The 14,638-nt window shown below is 28.4% G+C and overlaps 1 protein-coding gene across 2 annotated transcripts; it reads left to right on the top strand.

Annotated features, from left to right (window-relative positions):
• Positions 1–8,979: 8,979 nt before the first annotated feature.
• LOC136969503 (dual specificity protein phosphatase 10-like) lies at positions 8,980–11,845 on the top strand. Of its 2 annotated transcripts, none has more exons than XM_067263675.1 (4): positions 8,980–9,115; positions 9,963–10,527; positions 10,658–10,933; positions 11,381–11,845. In XM_067263675.1, the coding sequence occupies exons 2-4, from the start codon at positions 9,984–9,986 to the stop codon at positions 11,623–11,625; spliced, it is 1,065 nt and encodes a 354-aa protein (XP_067119776.1). In that variant the 5' UTR covers positions 8,980–9,115; positions 9,963–9,983; the 3' UTR covers positions 11,626–11,845. The 2 variants fall into 2 exon arrangements, with proteins under 2 accessions (XP_067119776.1, XP_067119775.1); XM_067263674.1 differs by having other exon boundaries at positions 8,981–9,115; positions 10,604–10,933.
• Positions 11,846–14,638: the final 2,793 nt, after the last annotated feature.

Here is a 14,638-nt window from a genome sequence, read left to right as displayed (position 1 = left end):
CGGGTAGTTTCATTAGCGGATAGTTTCTAAACATACAATACGAGTGTGTGCATAAAAGCTTGCTGATGTCGTGGTGTGTCTAAAGAATAAACTCTTATGTATACATTAGAGTTTATTCATCACTTAACCCATTAACTACAGTATATACGAACTTACGTTCTGGATCGAAAGTCAGGTGATTTTTAAAAATAAAATACAATTAAAAATATGTCACAATGCATTCGATTTTTATATGATGACTTAATTGAATCTAATATTATTTATTAACAAATAGCCAGATAGTTTCTATTAATTTAAAAATGTTCAATGTTAAATTGCGAAGGGTGTATAAAAATTGTTTCTTAGTACATCCTGTTAACTAGTTATAACAGTTAACGGATGAAATTACACAATTTGGGCGTGAAGAGTAACAAATTTTAGGCAGAGCCTATGTTTTTAGAATTTCATAAACGTTACAAATGCTTTGCGTATAATTATAGAAAGACTTATTTTTTCCGAAACGTGTAAATTATAATACTTAGATATAGCTAATTCCAAAAGTACATTTACACTGCTATTTTCAATGAAAAATAATAAAACTACACAATTTAATATTCGAAAACATATTATTACAGAGGCACACTTTAAATAATTAAGAGATACACAGTGTGTATTAAATACTACACTTCTTAAGAAACAACTATCGCATACTATTTCGCAATCAGTTCTATATTATTTTAAATCAGAAATAAAATAAATGCAAAGATAAACTAGTTAATTCCCGAAATTAAATTTAGTAGAAAATATGAATGGACTGAATTTCCAATTGATAAATTAGAATTTGTCGGTGAATTTTTATTAATAAAAAAATCAAATTACGAAATTTGTATTCGTAAATATTACGAAAACATTTTAAAAAAATAGTCATCTTCTCATTGCACTTTGGGAACTATTCAAATATTTTCCCTGTTTTCTATAGGTATTCCCTACACTATGAAATAATTATTAATTAAACACGTCTATTTTTATTAATATTTTTTGTTGCCCTCATATATAAAACTTGCTGGATAATCCTAGTACTATAAGGAAATTACTTAATGTTGATAAACGTGATATATTGGCTATGACAAAATTAATTGTAATAATTAAACATTGCGAAATTACAGTTGCAATAGGTCTTATCTCCTGGAATACTTTGAAGACAACACCACAAATATTTGTGTACATAATACATATAGAACGTCACATTCTGTAGTACACATTATTCAACTCTCTAACCACATTATTTATTTTGCAAAATTCGGAAAAATCATTACGTCATAAGTAAAATAATATACATATCAAAGTAATAAAATAAAATTGGCGAATTTCTACTTCTTTCCCTTGTTCGTTTCTTTTATTTATTTATCTTGTAATCAAGAATTGGCATCTGTGTACTATAAGAAAAATATAACGATACAGTAGCTATAACCATAATTACATTACGTCATAATACGATAACGTCAATTTGTGTGACGTCGCTATCCAATTATAAAGATGATTACATTGTTGAGTCGTAATAAATCACTGACGAACGTTTCGAATAAAAACAATGACGAACGTTTCGAATTACTGTAAATATTTTAATAAAATATATTTAAATATTAAACAGTATAATAAAGAAAATTCTGTACGTTTATTTAAATTTATATTTCCAACAATATAACGAGTATCGAAGTGTACGCAGTCGCCATCTAACGGCATCTCATGCTATTATTTACTTTCTTCTTTTCAAAAAATCGAAAATAATTATTAATTTCATTAAAATGTTTTTAAATATTTAATAAAGTTTATTCAGAGTTGAAATTATAATTTTTTTTGTATTAAACATAGAATTTTATACAAAAAATAATATGTTTCTAGTGTTGGCATAGATCAAAAAAATGTATTGTTATCATATACAATGTTTTAATAATATTGAAATTACATTATAGCAGCAGTTATAGAATACTTGAATATAAATAAGTAAATAAACTTTCATAATTAAAAAATATACATTAAAATAGCCATTTTTTCGGAGAATTAACTTCATTCCCTAAAAGTATTCAAATAATTAATTTCGTTTTGCATTGCAAGATTTGTAACTATGATACACTCAATTTAATAATATTTCTCGTAATTTTATGATTCAGCCAATTGTTTTTTACTGTTTGGTTAAAACAAGAAATAGGTAAAAGGGATTTAACCCTACGAAACTACTTTTTTCAATATTGTGAATCAAACGTAAACTACAGATTATTATAAATAAAACTTTATATAATACTCTGCGAAATATATCCATAATCATTTTATATAACCTAGATTTTTATTTATACAACTTATTATATAAAAATTCCATGTCTTTCTGTATAAAATTTTGATTCGTATAAATCGGACGTTTAATGGAAATTGTATCAATTTATACGAATATTTTTTTTTAAATTAACGAATTAAACCTCTTCTTTCTTTAATTTTAATTACCCTTTTGTTAATGAAAACACATAAAGATCCGTTAATGCAGACAATGGCCTTTTCTCCGAAAGTTTTACACTACAGTAAAACGTCACAGAGATGAGATCAATGATGATGTCAGGTATGTAGAAATAAATCATTAAGCGCTTATGACATCACACTTATTTTAATTTTAACGATTTATAACAGAAACAGTAACTATAAATTCTATTATACAATAAATTACACTAATTTTTGTATGTGGGCTACGACGTCACTCACTAAATTGACAAAGAACGGAAAATGATGATAACGCTTTGTAATCTTGTCTATCATTTACTTGTTATGATTTTGTTTCCGTTGAGAATTACGTAAACAATCATTAATTTCGGCACGAGACTCGGGGGGAATGGCAATTACAAAAACAAAATTCGTCAGGTTCACTTGTGACGTCACGATTGAGTTTCTAATTAACCGAACGGATGAATAATTTCTAGCCCATATTTGGATTTATTTTAATAGACTATTAGTTTACAAAACGATAATACTTTTTTTTATAATTTACTCTATTTATCATAACAGAAATATGTAACACTCATTCGATTGCTTTTATCGCAGGAAATAAATAATTGGGTGGTAGTTTTAATGGTTATGTATCATCGACAAGAAATCTTTATTGTGGAAGAAGTTTTTGTAAATATACTCATCATAAGTTACAATCAATAAAGGGAAATTTCGTCCAGGTGCAGAATAAACTCTTTGCGGACCAATGGGCCACAGTTTGAATAGCACTGATTTAATCTATGAATGAATCTATCTTAGTTTCGATAGATTTCAAATATATACTTCCAATTTATTCGTGTATAGAACTTTCATTATTCTTATGTAAGTTAACCGTTACAAAGTTATATAAAGTAATTGGATTAGAGAATATTTTTATTCTTATTTAAGTATCTACGAGTATTACAAAAGATTCTTAAGTTACTTAACAAGCAGATACTTGCCGTACAAGAATAAATCTCGAGAGGATTTTCCTTGTGTAAGAGACTTATTTCAACAATGTACTGAAGCAATCCTATCGAATATTTTTAATTCATTGTAATGTTTAAAATTTGAATAAAACGTCTTCTATTTAATTAAATGTTTAATAAAACAGGATACGTCCGTGTTTTACATTATTAAAATAATTATATTATTAAAAAAATTTGATACGGTAGTAAAATCAAACTTTTCTAACAAGTTAATTTTAAGTTAAATAAACACAAATCTTTTTGAAACTTTATGTTTAGGTTACAAATTTATTATAATTGTTTTGGCAATTTCAACTAATTGATATATGAAAATACTTCAACTCCACTTTAATTCAGAAATTTCCGTCCTAGTTTCACCATTAAAAGTTCCTTTCCGGTCCATACAAAGTCACTATAAATGGTGATCGTTAACATCTTTCCAGACCATGAATTCCAAGACTTTCTCGATGCATGACATGTCAAAGTGATAAGTGACTTGTAGAGTCACATAAACCTTAAACACGTCTAATGATGAACATTATTCCATTTGGAAGATGAACGGCGATTAAATTATTCGTAACTGAAAACATTTTACAAGTTCTATATTTCACTCGACTTCTAAAGTTTCTCAACAACACTTACAAAGATATATAAACGATGTTATATACCTTTAATACTTAGATATCACCGAAAACATAAGTAAATTAATCTACATCATTAAAGGGAATTACCAAAATAAATTTATCAATCGAGGTGATGATGTGTGTAGTATAATTTAGAAGAATAATCGTAAATTCGTTACGGTGATCCGTAATGATTACATTCCCGTCTTTAAGTACCGTTATCACCTATCGGAGAAGCAATTCCCACATTCATTCATACCGCTCTGACCTCGTACATTGTCGAGTTTTTTCCTCACACCACAACTTTTCTTCTTATTCGATGCACCGAGGACGAATCTATTCTTTCGTAGTAGAAAATAACAGCAGAAAATTCCGTTTTGCACCACAATAAAGATTAATATCTACCTTTCAAAGAGATTCTTAGTGCCTGTTGTAGTCACGAATTCATAAAAAATTCGTAGGAAAAAACTTAAAATAGCCGATATCTCTTTTCTCCGTTCTTCCAAATTGACTATAGTATTTAAATTTTATCTAAAAGGTTTGTAAATGATCATTTTACTAGAAAAATTAGTAAATTATATAAAAAGAATTGCGTTCCTTAACATTGCTCTGCGTGATCCCTGCTCACGATGCTATGCGTGACGTCTCTTGTCTGGTTCTTCACCGCAAGGGCGTGTCAATTGTTTCGATTATCTGATGCGCTATGCTAAAAATGCATTATGAAATGCGTACGCTTCGCCTCACAACGCCCTACACGCTTTGGCATCCACTACTGTAAAGCACGAAACTACAACAAAAATTATACGTTACAATAGAAAATAATATAAATATTACAGAATGAAATTTGTTCCGAAATTATAAATCTTTCATTGTTCTGACGTACGAAAATTATTTTATTTAGATTTATATTCATTATTAACATATTACATACGATCCGTTTGTCTCTTCGTGATATTTACGTGTCTATTATCTTACAGGAGACACGTATATATTTAAATAAACACGTAAATACAAAGGTTTTGTTTACTTTGATATTTGTTTAACGTTATTACACAGACAAACAAGAGGTAAATAATATAATTAATTATAAGCATTACTTAATAAAATAACAATTTTCTTTGTTTAGAAAACACTTAAGTTGTATCGAAATCTCTAATTAAACCCGTATCGTAAATGGAGTTAAGAAGAAATTTGTAAAAAGTTAAAAATTGTTTTTGCATGAGGAAAATGTAAAAATATCGTGATCTCGAGGTTTAACCGTGATGCACACTTCCTACGTGAAAGGTCACTGCACACTGCCGACTTTTCATCCATCACTAAAATCAGCTTGAAAATCTACAAATTCTGTTTTTCCCTTTACTGTTAACTGCTTCATCGACAATATTATTGTAAATATTAAAAGTAAAACGGTATCGCATCAGTAATGATCTAACTGTTTCACATTGTTTTACTTCAAATTTCGGTGATTAAGCACTTTGATAACTTAAATACAGTTTGCAGGTAATGATTTATCACCTATTGTATAAGAATTTTTCGCTTGCCTTTTATTATATAAACTACAAATAAATTTTAAATATTAATTTTAGGGGAAAAAAATCATTAAAATTTTGCCACGAGTTGGTTTTAATTTAAGTAAATCGATAGCAAAGCGTTTAATTAATTACATAAATTATGAAATTTAACGTTTTTCGCGACAAGATATGTCTTTTTAGTAAAACTAGATCATTTATATTTATTAGAAAATAATATAAATATTTTGAACGTTATATTGCATATTTAGTAAAAGATGCTTGTTTGTATTACATATATTTTCCTAGGAATATAGGTTATTAATTAGTTGTATAGTTAAACCATTTACAAGAAAATTATACATTTTTAGCAATATCTTTGCTGTAGCTCCTTAAAAAATTTCAAAATTTTTGAAATAATTTGCAAGTTTTGCAGTCGAATCTTTGTTTTAGCAGAAGCAAAACTGTAATTGAAAGTGTTAAAAAACAAAAACAAAAGTGACAGTTTGCATAAACAATCAATACACGTTTTAAACTAAAATTACTTTTTCTCCTGTCGTAACTGCCCTCAGGCTACTAGTTGCCAATACTTTTTTTTTATTCATTGCCCTTTTGCTATTCTGAAACTCTGCCAAATTTGATCAAACTTCTGTTTAAAAATAAAATAATGGTCTAGACGCAATGTGGTGATTGTCCTTTTAACTTTACTAAATTATCTAAAACAAAACAAAAAACGTGAAAAGGTATTCACATATATAACACTACACGCATATATATTAGTATATAGAATCTAAATATACGATTAATATTTTTATTTTAAAAAATACTCATGTTTTAATACAACTTTGCTGTATTAAGATCATTGAGCCGAAAAAAAGATATAAATGATTTCATCCGGTCCCAAATTTAAAATATGTTTATTGATATAACTTGTTTGGCATTCTTTAAAATCGGGTCAAATCACGTGTCTCACCCCAGTTTTTAAAGATCTCATTTTGGGAGCGAGATTCGAACAACTCAGCGAAGTGTAATTAAAGAAAACCGTCGTAAGGTTAAAATCAGAATTAGTAACGTTTACATAAAAACAACGAGAAACTGAATAGAAATGGTTTAAATTTGGCATATTCTCGATTATTTTTAACTCTTTATATCCTAAATATAAAGAGTGACGCTAAAGATTCCCATTATAGTTAAATTATTTGCAATGGGGTGTCGGATTTAAGTTCGAGTTTAATAACCTTTAGACCTTACGTGCTTTGCTTTCGCGTAAAAAATTGCTATACGCAATCAATAATTATATATAAATAAAAAGATTATTTGTTATCAAAGAACCGAAGAAAGCTATCGAATAAGTAAATAAGCTTATTTGAACGTAAACGTAAACAATATGCCAATTACTTTCTATCCCGAATCGCTTTCCTTAAATTGTTTGTTTAAAAAAGAGAACGATCACAAACAATGAGTCATAATATTAAAATGAGTATTTTTCTGGGGTCTTTTCATTGACCGGAGTGAATGTCCTTGACGTCATTAGTGACGTCGAACAGAGCTAGTAGGACATGACCGTAATCAGCAAGAGTAAGATTCCAAAAAGCTGAAACGGCGATGTTTAGCTAAGCAACATTTGCTCCAATGAGAACAGAAACAGATGTAGGTCTGGTTATTTAAAGGGAATGCTTTCTATTTGTAACGTCGTGAGTCACTTCGTTACACTTTTAAAAACGATTCGAGACTGTAGTTCGTTACTATATCACGTGATGAAGCGAAGCGAAGAAGGGGGGAGAAATACTTTCGGGATAACTTGACTACATTATTCATTTTAAAAAGAAAAATATTGCATTCTTCGCCCTTTTATCAGTAACTCTAATATTATTATTGACAAGAGTTTATATTAATTAACTTATCTCTATACGTAATATATCTTATCGAGTTGTTTTATCATTACAGATGTATTATTGAGCAATTTTTTAAATAAACGTTTCATCTATTTATTACGTAAGTGTCTCAAGATTAAATTTGTGTAAATAAATCTCGAATGATACTTGTTTACTTTTAAAAATCAATAAGTCTATGCTATTTACATCGCCAGCATTTTAATACTTTTGCATTTAATTTAAATACTTTTCTTTTTAACATATATTTCTTAATTGCAACAAAGTAATATTAATTTACCTATATTTATCCTTGACTTAAAAACATTTTTAAATTTCATTATTCGTGTATAATTTTCCTCTTATTTAGCCAAAGTTTGTTATAATTAACTTTCCTTCCTTCTTATCCTAAAATATTTATTATGAAAATGTCTTAACTGTTGTTAAGATGCAAATTTCATTTATTCAAAGCTTATTAATTATTTTACAGCATTCATTTTCGAATTTAATCCAATAACTAATCATTTTAAAGATATATTTTTCGTTTTATTATAAAAATATGAAACTTTCATATTTATATTTATATAATTTTATGCTGATGCACCGCTACCTTATATGCAAAGACAATGCTATTGCGTGGGGCCCGAATTCAAGGTTATTTAATCGAAGACCCTAATTAATATTTTACATAAATATGTCCACTTCTGCAGTATATTAATTTTAAAGGAGAAAAATTAAATTATTACGGCATACTGTTTTAATCCTAAGGATAAATTAAGTTTTTTTTCCTATGAGATTACTTTGATTTGAAAATAAATTTAGTATTTGTACGTTTGTATTTTCAATATATATGCTATGTATAGGTAGAAAAGTTTTTATAGTTTTTCTACTAATTCTTCTACATTATTTCCTATAGATTTATAGGAAATGTATTCCCTACAGACTGTATTTAACGCAACTATATACATCATAGTAGCAAATAAAAGCATTTGTATTTATTGTGAAATTATTTTAATTAAATCAAACAAGCATTAATTTACTTTATATTGCATTTTAAAATAAACACATAAGTATAAATACAGACTTTATAAGTAGAAAAGCATAAAAATCTGCGTATTTTTTTTAAAGGTAGAAGCAATGATATCCTTATTAAAACATTAAAAAATTGAATTATTAACTGGTGTGTTGTGTGTTACGCAATTGGAATCACCCGGATGATGTCTGCTACCTTCGAAAACGGCAATAAAAGTTCTTATATAAAGCTAGATCAATTTTCTTCCAGTTTACATAGTAGCTGCATAAAAATAGAATTTTTCGATAATTCCCCCCTATAATTAAATTAAAGGTAGGAATTTCTTTTCTTTCGGTCAATTACGTTAAATTGATTTTAAAGTAAATCGAAATGGCGACTCTTTTTTCCAAAGGGCAGGTGTATTAAACATACGCATCCGACTCTAGAAGCGAATGCGTCATAGCCATTCGACCTTGGTCGAGATCACTGAAATCCCGTCATGCATCACGCTCCGTCCATGTGTACAACTGCCAGGTGTGACGTCAGTCGGTATGACTCATCGCGGAAACTGTTGACGTCGCGAAGCAAGATTGAGACCGACTGATTTTCACTGCTTTCTTCTTTCTACCCGTACCACAAAGAGGTAAGTTTACTCTCGTCTTTCTTGCCAAAATTTTTGTATTTTCGTCCAAACAGACTTTTGGCACCGCGTTAAATTGAAATATCAACAAATGGCCGGTTTGTTTATTTTATTATTTCTAAAAGAATATGGATCGATTATACATTTAAAAATTGAAAAAAATATATATATATTGTTTTTAGTCGATATTTTCTTAGTTAAGCTTTTGTGTAATTAAAAAAATTCTTTTAAAAAGTATATATATAAAAGAATTCCCTTGGCATTAAAATTTCTACAGTTTTTCGACGCATTAAAAGATTAAAAAATCGATGAAAATTCTTTTCCGATTGTATGGGGTATAAAGTTGAATGAAATATTATCTAATTGTCATATAATTGATTAAAATTGCTAAAATAATGAACGGTGCCTTAGAAATGAATGGATTTATCTTAAAGTTGAAGGCGTTTTGGGTATCGAGTGGAAAGAGAAGAAACTCGAATGCACGGAATATAGAATATCCGAAATGATTCAGATATTTGCAAGACGACACTATTTACTAAATAGGGAAACCATCCCGACTATCCGAAAAGTGAAAAAAAAAGGTGCCGTTAATCTAATCGTGACATCATAAGTTCTCGATTTAGCTAGAAAGCCGATAATGACCGAAAGATAACCACTACTGATGTCACGCATGACGTCAGACAAACCACTCCCCCTCCAGTTATAATATAAAAAGGATAGGATATAGGACAGAACGTTTTAGTGTGCCGTTTTCGCAATTAGTTGCAAGCGATTTTTGCTTATTGTGAAACGTTGTTTTGCAATATCTTTTGCGGGATTAACTTTAAGCTGTTGGTTGTTTGATTTCCAGGTGTTTGATTCCAGAGCCTCAATGTCTGGCGCAGCTCAAGTTCAGTTATCTCCCAGTATGTTCGAATTTAGCGAAGGAAGGAGGCAACGTCTTCATCTGACGCTCAATCGTAATTTCTGTTTTAACGGTTACCGACCGTCGTCTCCCGTTCACAAGAAGTGTAGAATGGACACGGAACAATGCAACAACAATAGAAACTGGATAAAACAAGTGCGTTTAGTGAACTCTTCCGAATTATCCGACCGATTAAGAAACTTTAGAAAATCAGTCGTTCTCATCGATTGTCGTTCGTTTTTGTGCTATAACTCCAATCACATTTCGGGTGCTATTAACCTTAATTCCACAGACAGAATTAACAGGAGGCGATTACAACAATGCAAATTACCTTTGTGGGATTTCGTTACGTCAAATGAAGGAAAGGAAGTGTTGAAAAACTGTTGCGGAAAGGAAATAATTGTTTACGATGATAACACGACGGACTTAGATAAATTACTCTCCACTAATTCAATTTCTCTATTAGTGAATGCGTTCTACAATCAAGGTTATAACGTATCTATCTTAAAAGGTAAGCCATATTTTTTTGTTTTTTTCGTTTATTTACTCAGTAACCTTTTAATTTCTAAGCATTTTAAAATAATTAGGTGGCTGGCGTGAATTTTATAACTGTAACCGAGATCTATGCTTTCAATCCGAAGATATATCTCCTTCTACGGTACCATCTCCTAGCTGCGATAACGCCGTAGAGACTATCCACGCTTGTCCAATTCTGCCATTCCTCTACTTAGGCAACGAGAAGGATGCTGCAGATTTGACGACGTTAAAACGCTTAGGGATAACTTATGTGCTAAACGTAACGGCGGATCTCCCCGATCATCAGTCGGCGGATGGGATCAAATTTAAACGATTACCCGCTTCCGATAACAACAATCAAAATTTAAAACAATACTTTCAGGCAGCATTTGAATTTATAGGTAGGTTTTCATCTTATATATTTTATAAAATAATATATATTGTAAACCATTTAAGCTCCGTTCGAGATTTTAATGATGAAGAAGCACACGCGTATTTTAAAAAATATATTAATATCTTATTACTAAAGTATAAAATGTAGAAATGTATATAGTGCTATATATTTTTATTTAAAAAATATGTGTGTGTGTGTAATAGCGATTCAATGGCTCCTAATGGTTGTATGTGTACTACATCTGGTTTGGTTGCATGAATCATCGCCCATGTGTCCAACAAATGAAGAGAGAAATGCCAAACAGATGTAGCTGTTGAGCAAAGAATGAAAAATTAGAAAATTGTTATCTAATTCACTCCGCATCGGAAAAATTTAATAATTAGTACGAAAATATTAAATGTATTCGTAAACGTAGCTTTTAATAAAGTTCGTATTTTTGTTTGTTTTCTTTCAGATGACGCCAGAATGAAAAACTGCAACGTTTTAGTGCATTGTCAAGCAGGCATTTCTCGTTCGGCTACAATTATCATCGGTTATTTGATGCACCATAAACTCATGAATTTGATCGACGCTTATCGATTAGTGAAGAGAAAAAGACCTATCATATCACCCAATTTAAACTTCATGGGACAATTATTCGAATTAGAACAATCGTTAAAAAGATCTCCGAACGAATGCGACAAACCAAGAGCCTGTTGAATTTTTAGTGAATACAGCACGGCTTAGTTTTTTTTCTCAGGACTTTCATACACCTCCATCATCGCTGACTAGTCTATCACGATCTCCTCATTTTACACGAATTTTATCACTATTTCACCAGATATTGATATAACTGGTCGTTGTTTTCTTTGTCATGATTGTATTTACGGAAACTAAATTATTTTTTAATAAAACTGTAAATTATATTTCTGTTTTAAAAGCTTGAAATGTCAATTCTAATTCTCATTTTGATCTATAAGAATCCATTTTCTCATTTAAAAAAAAGAAATTAAATATATAAATATACTCATAAAATTTAACAAGTTGATAAACTATTTCTGCTTCTTGTTACTCTTGTTCTACGCGTAAAAATATTGTAAATAAATTATTAATCAGCAAAAAAACATATTTTTTTTTCCTATTGAATTAATGACAAAATATGAAATCAGATTCAAGAAATAACGTGATTTCATAATTATGAGTAAACTTGTGACAAAGCTGATTTAAATGAGTCAAACATTATCTTTTTCAAACGCAAAAAGAGAAATTCATTTCATAATGCTAATTCAAGCAAATCGCACACGCCATTAAATGTACGATAACGAAAATTAATCTGAGAAAAGTAAATATTAGATCAAATTTATAATTACAAATGTATCATTCATTTTCACTTCCGTAATACAGTATTTAAAATTGAAATTACGAATCGAAATTTCGTGGAAAATGATGCAATAATGTAACGTTTAAAAATTCGATATTAGTGGAATCGGAGAGGGTTTTTACCTAAAATTAATTTTATTTTTTTTTAAATTTTTACCAAAAGTAATGATACAATAAAATAAATATATTATTAAGGATTAATCTATAACACTAATGCATAAGAGTTTAGAATGATAATATTAATATTTACATAGTTTTTTATTGTATGTTTCATGTCGATATGCAGTCGTAAAAGTTCTAATAATTCAAGATTTATACTAGTATTATGTTAATTAAATCCCAAAAATCAAATCAATTTAGCTGATTTGGGAGAAATTTCATTTTATATTTGATTTCTTTTACAGTCAAGAGAGTTTCTAATTTCCCGAGGGTCCTATTACAAATACAGTCGAGATTCTCTTTTAAAAAACTTCAATGTAGAATAATTAAACATAACTCAGTGTAGGATTCTCATCGATTCGCAGTTTAGACACCTTTATAAAACTGTTGATTATGACAATACTCCTTATTACACATTTCTAAGTGCATACAAAGGGGGTGGATATATATATATATATAACAATATGTAGGAGGATACATTATATCAATATATAAAAATTATTATTATTATTGGTCTTATATTTTCCGTTATAATGAAGGAAAAAATAATTAAAACGTAAAAACAAAAAATGATTTATTGAATAAAATAAAAATTTTTCTTATATGTTTAATTTAGAAAATTTATTAATAGATAGATTTCTTAATACCCTTATTAATTATTTATTTATTATGGTTTCCATATCGAATTTAGTTCAAAATAGGCGAATTTACAAACGTTAAATTACATTTATATCTGATTGATCTAAGAAAAAATTAACGAGTTAACTTATTAAAATAAATTATTACTTTTTCTCCATTATCTATACGTTATACTCCAGTAATTTTTTATCACATAAAATTATGGGAAATTATTTATATTAATTTATATATTAAACTAATGAGATAAAAGAATATTTGGTTTATTTATTTAATACACCTTTATTATATTTTTTTAAAAAAAACTTAAAGTTATTATTAATGTTAACATTATAGTTTGTTTGAATAGAATTAAAAATTATTTGTTTAATTTTTAATGCAATTTCTATACAGTTTAAAACCAGAATTTTTTAGGGCATTTAAAAATTTGTCAAAGATTTACGACTAATAAATAGATGAGGATATACAAAGTCGAGAGGGTGAAATTTCAACAAATTGCATTGTCATCACAGATAAGTGAATCTGTTATGTTTCATCCCGTTCATCTTAACAGAAGCGGAAAATGAGCTGAAAGAATTACAACCGCCAGCAACTCGTGGTTCAAGAAGAGAATGAAATTTTAATAAATTGCATTATCATCTCAATTAAATATGTTAAATTAATACAATAAAAATGCATTTAAAAATAATATATATATATTTTTCTTAGCTGATTTAAAATCAATTTTATTTATAATTCGGAGAAAGAAGACACTGTATTAGGAATTTATTTTGAATTTTATGGATTTTAAACGTTTATTTTAATAATCAAAATTCGACTAATTGACTATCGCTTGTAGCAGGGATGCATTAACGCGTAGACGTATCCTCCCACCTTTATCTCACTAGTATTTTTGTTCTATGGTCTGTATCTGTATAATGCCTCTAAGCAAACTGAACCGAAGGCCTCGGAAGAAGTGAATAACTTGTTTTATAATAAGAAATCCGATCGAAATTAATATTAAAAAGTTTAGAAATTTATTCAAAAAATGCCACTTTTAACGAATAAATTCGCACTTCGGCGAAATAACAAATTTTATCAATTTCTGATTAAAAAAAAAAAAATTAAAAGGTTTATTTTAATTACCGATGAAATAATCACTGCTAGCAAATTTTCATAAATATTTAGTAATAATTTAACTAATTTTAACAGTTATTAGTTTTCATGAGTTTGGAAATAATGATAATAATCATTATATGCTAATTACTGTTATTATTTGCTAATAATGATAATAATAATAATTAAAACGCGTTTGAATATTAACAAGTATTAAAATATCATATAATTATTGATCCACTCTCCACTCTTTTAGCTATTCAATTACCAAGTTCATCGAATATCTGATCGATAAACTGACACGTTAGCAAAATTTCACTCGTGAACGAAATACTAAAATTACTTATATATTTAAATATTGGCTATATAAATTCTGTTACAGCTGAACAAATCACGTGTGACATAATATTACAAACAGTGATAATATTGTATTTACACTTCAGTTAGTTTTTATGTACCCAAT

This window comes from Centruroides vittatus, unplaced genomic scaffold, assembly GCF_030686945.1.
Source record: "Centruroides vittatus isolate TY-2023 unplaced genomic scaffold, ASM3068694v2 contig_18, whole genome shotgun sequence".
NCBI classification, from domain to species: Eukaryota; Metazoa; Arthropoda; class Arachnida; order Scorpiones; family Buthidae; genus Centruroides; species Centruroides vittatus.
The sequence above is the reverse complement of the archived record's forward strand: the minus strand, read 5'-3'. Positions and strand labels throughout refer to the sequence as shown.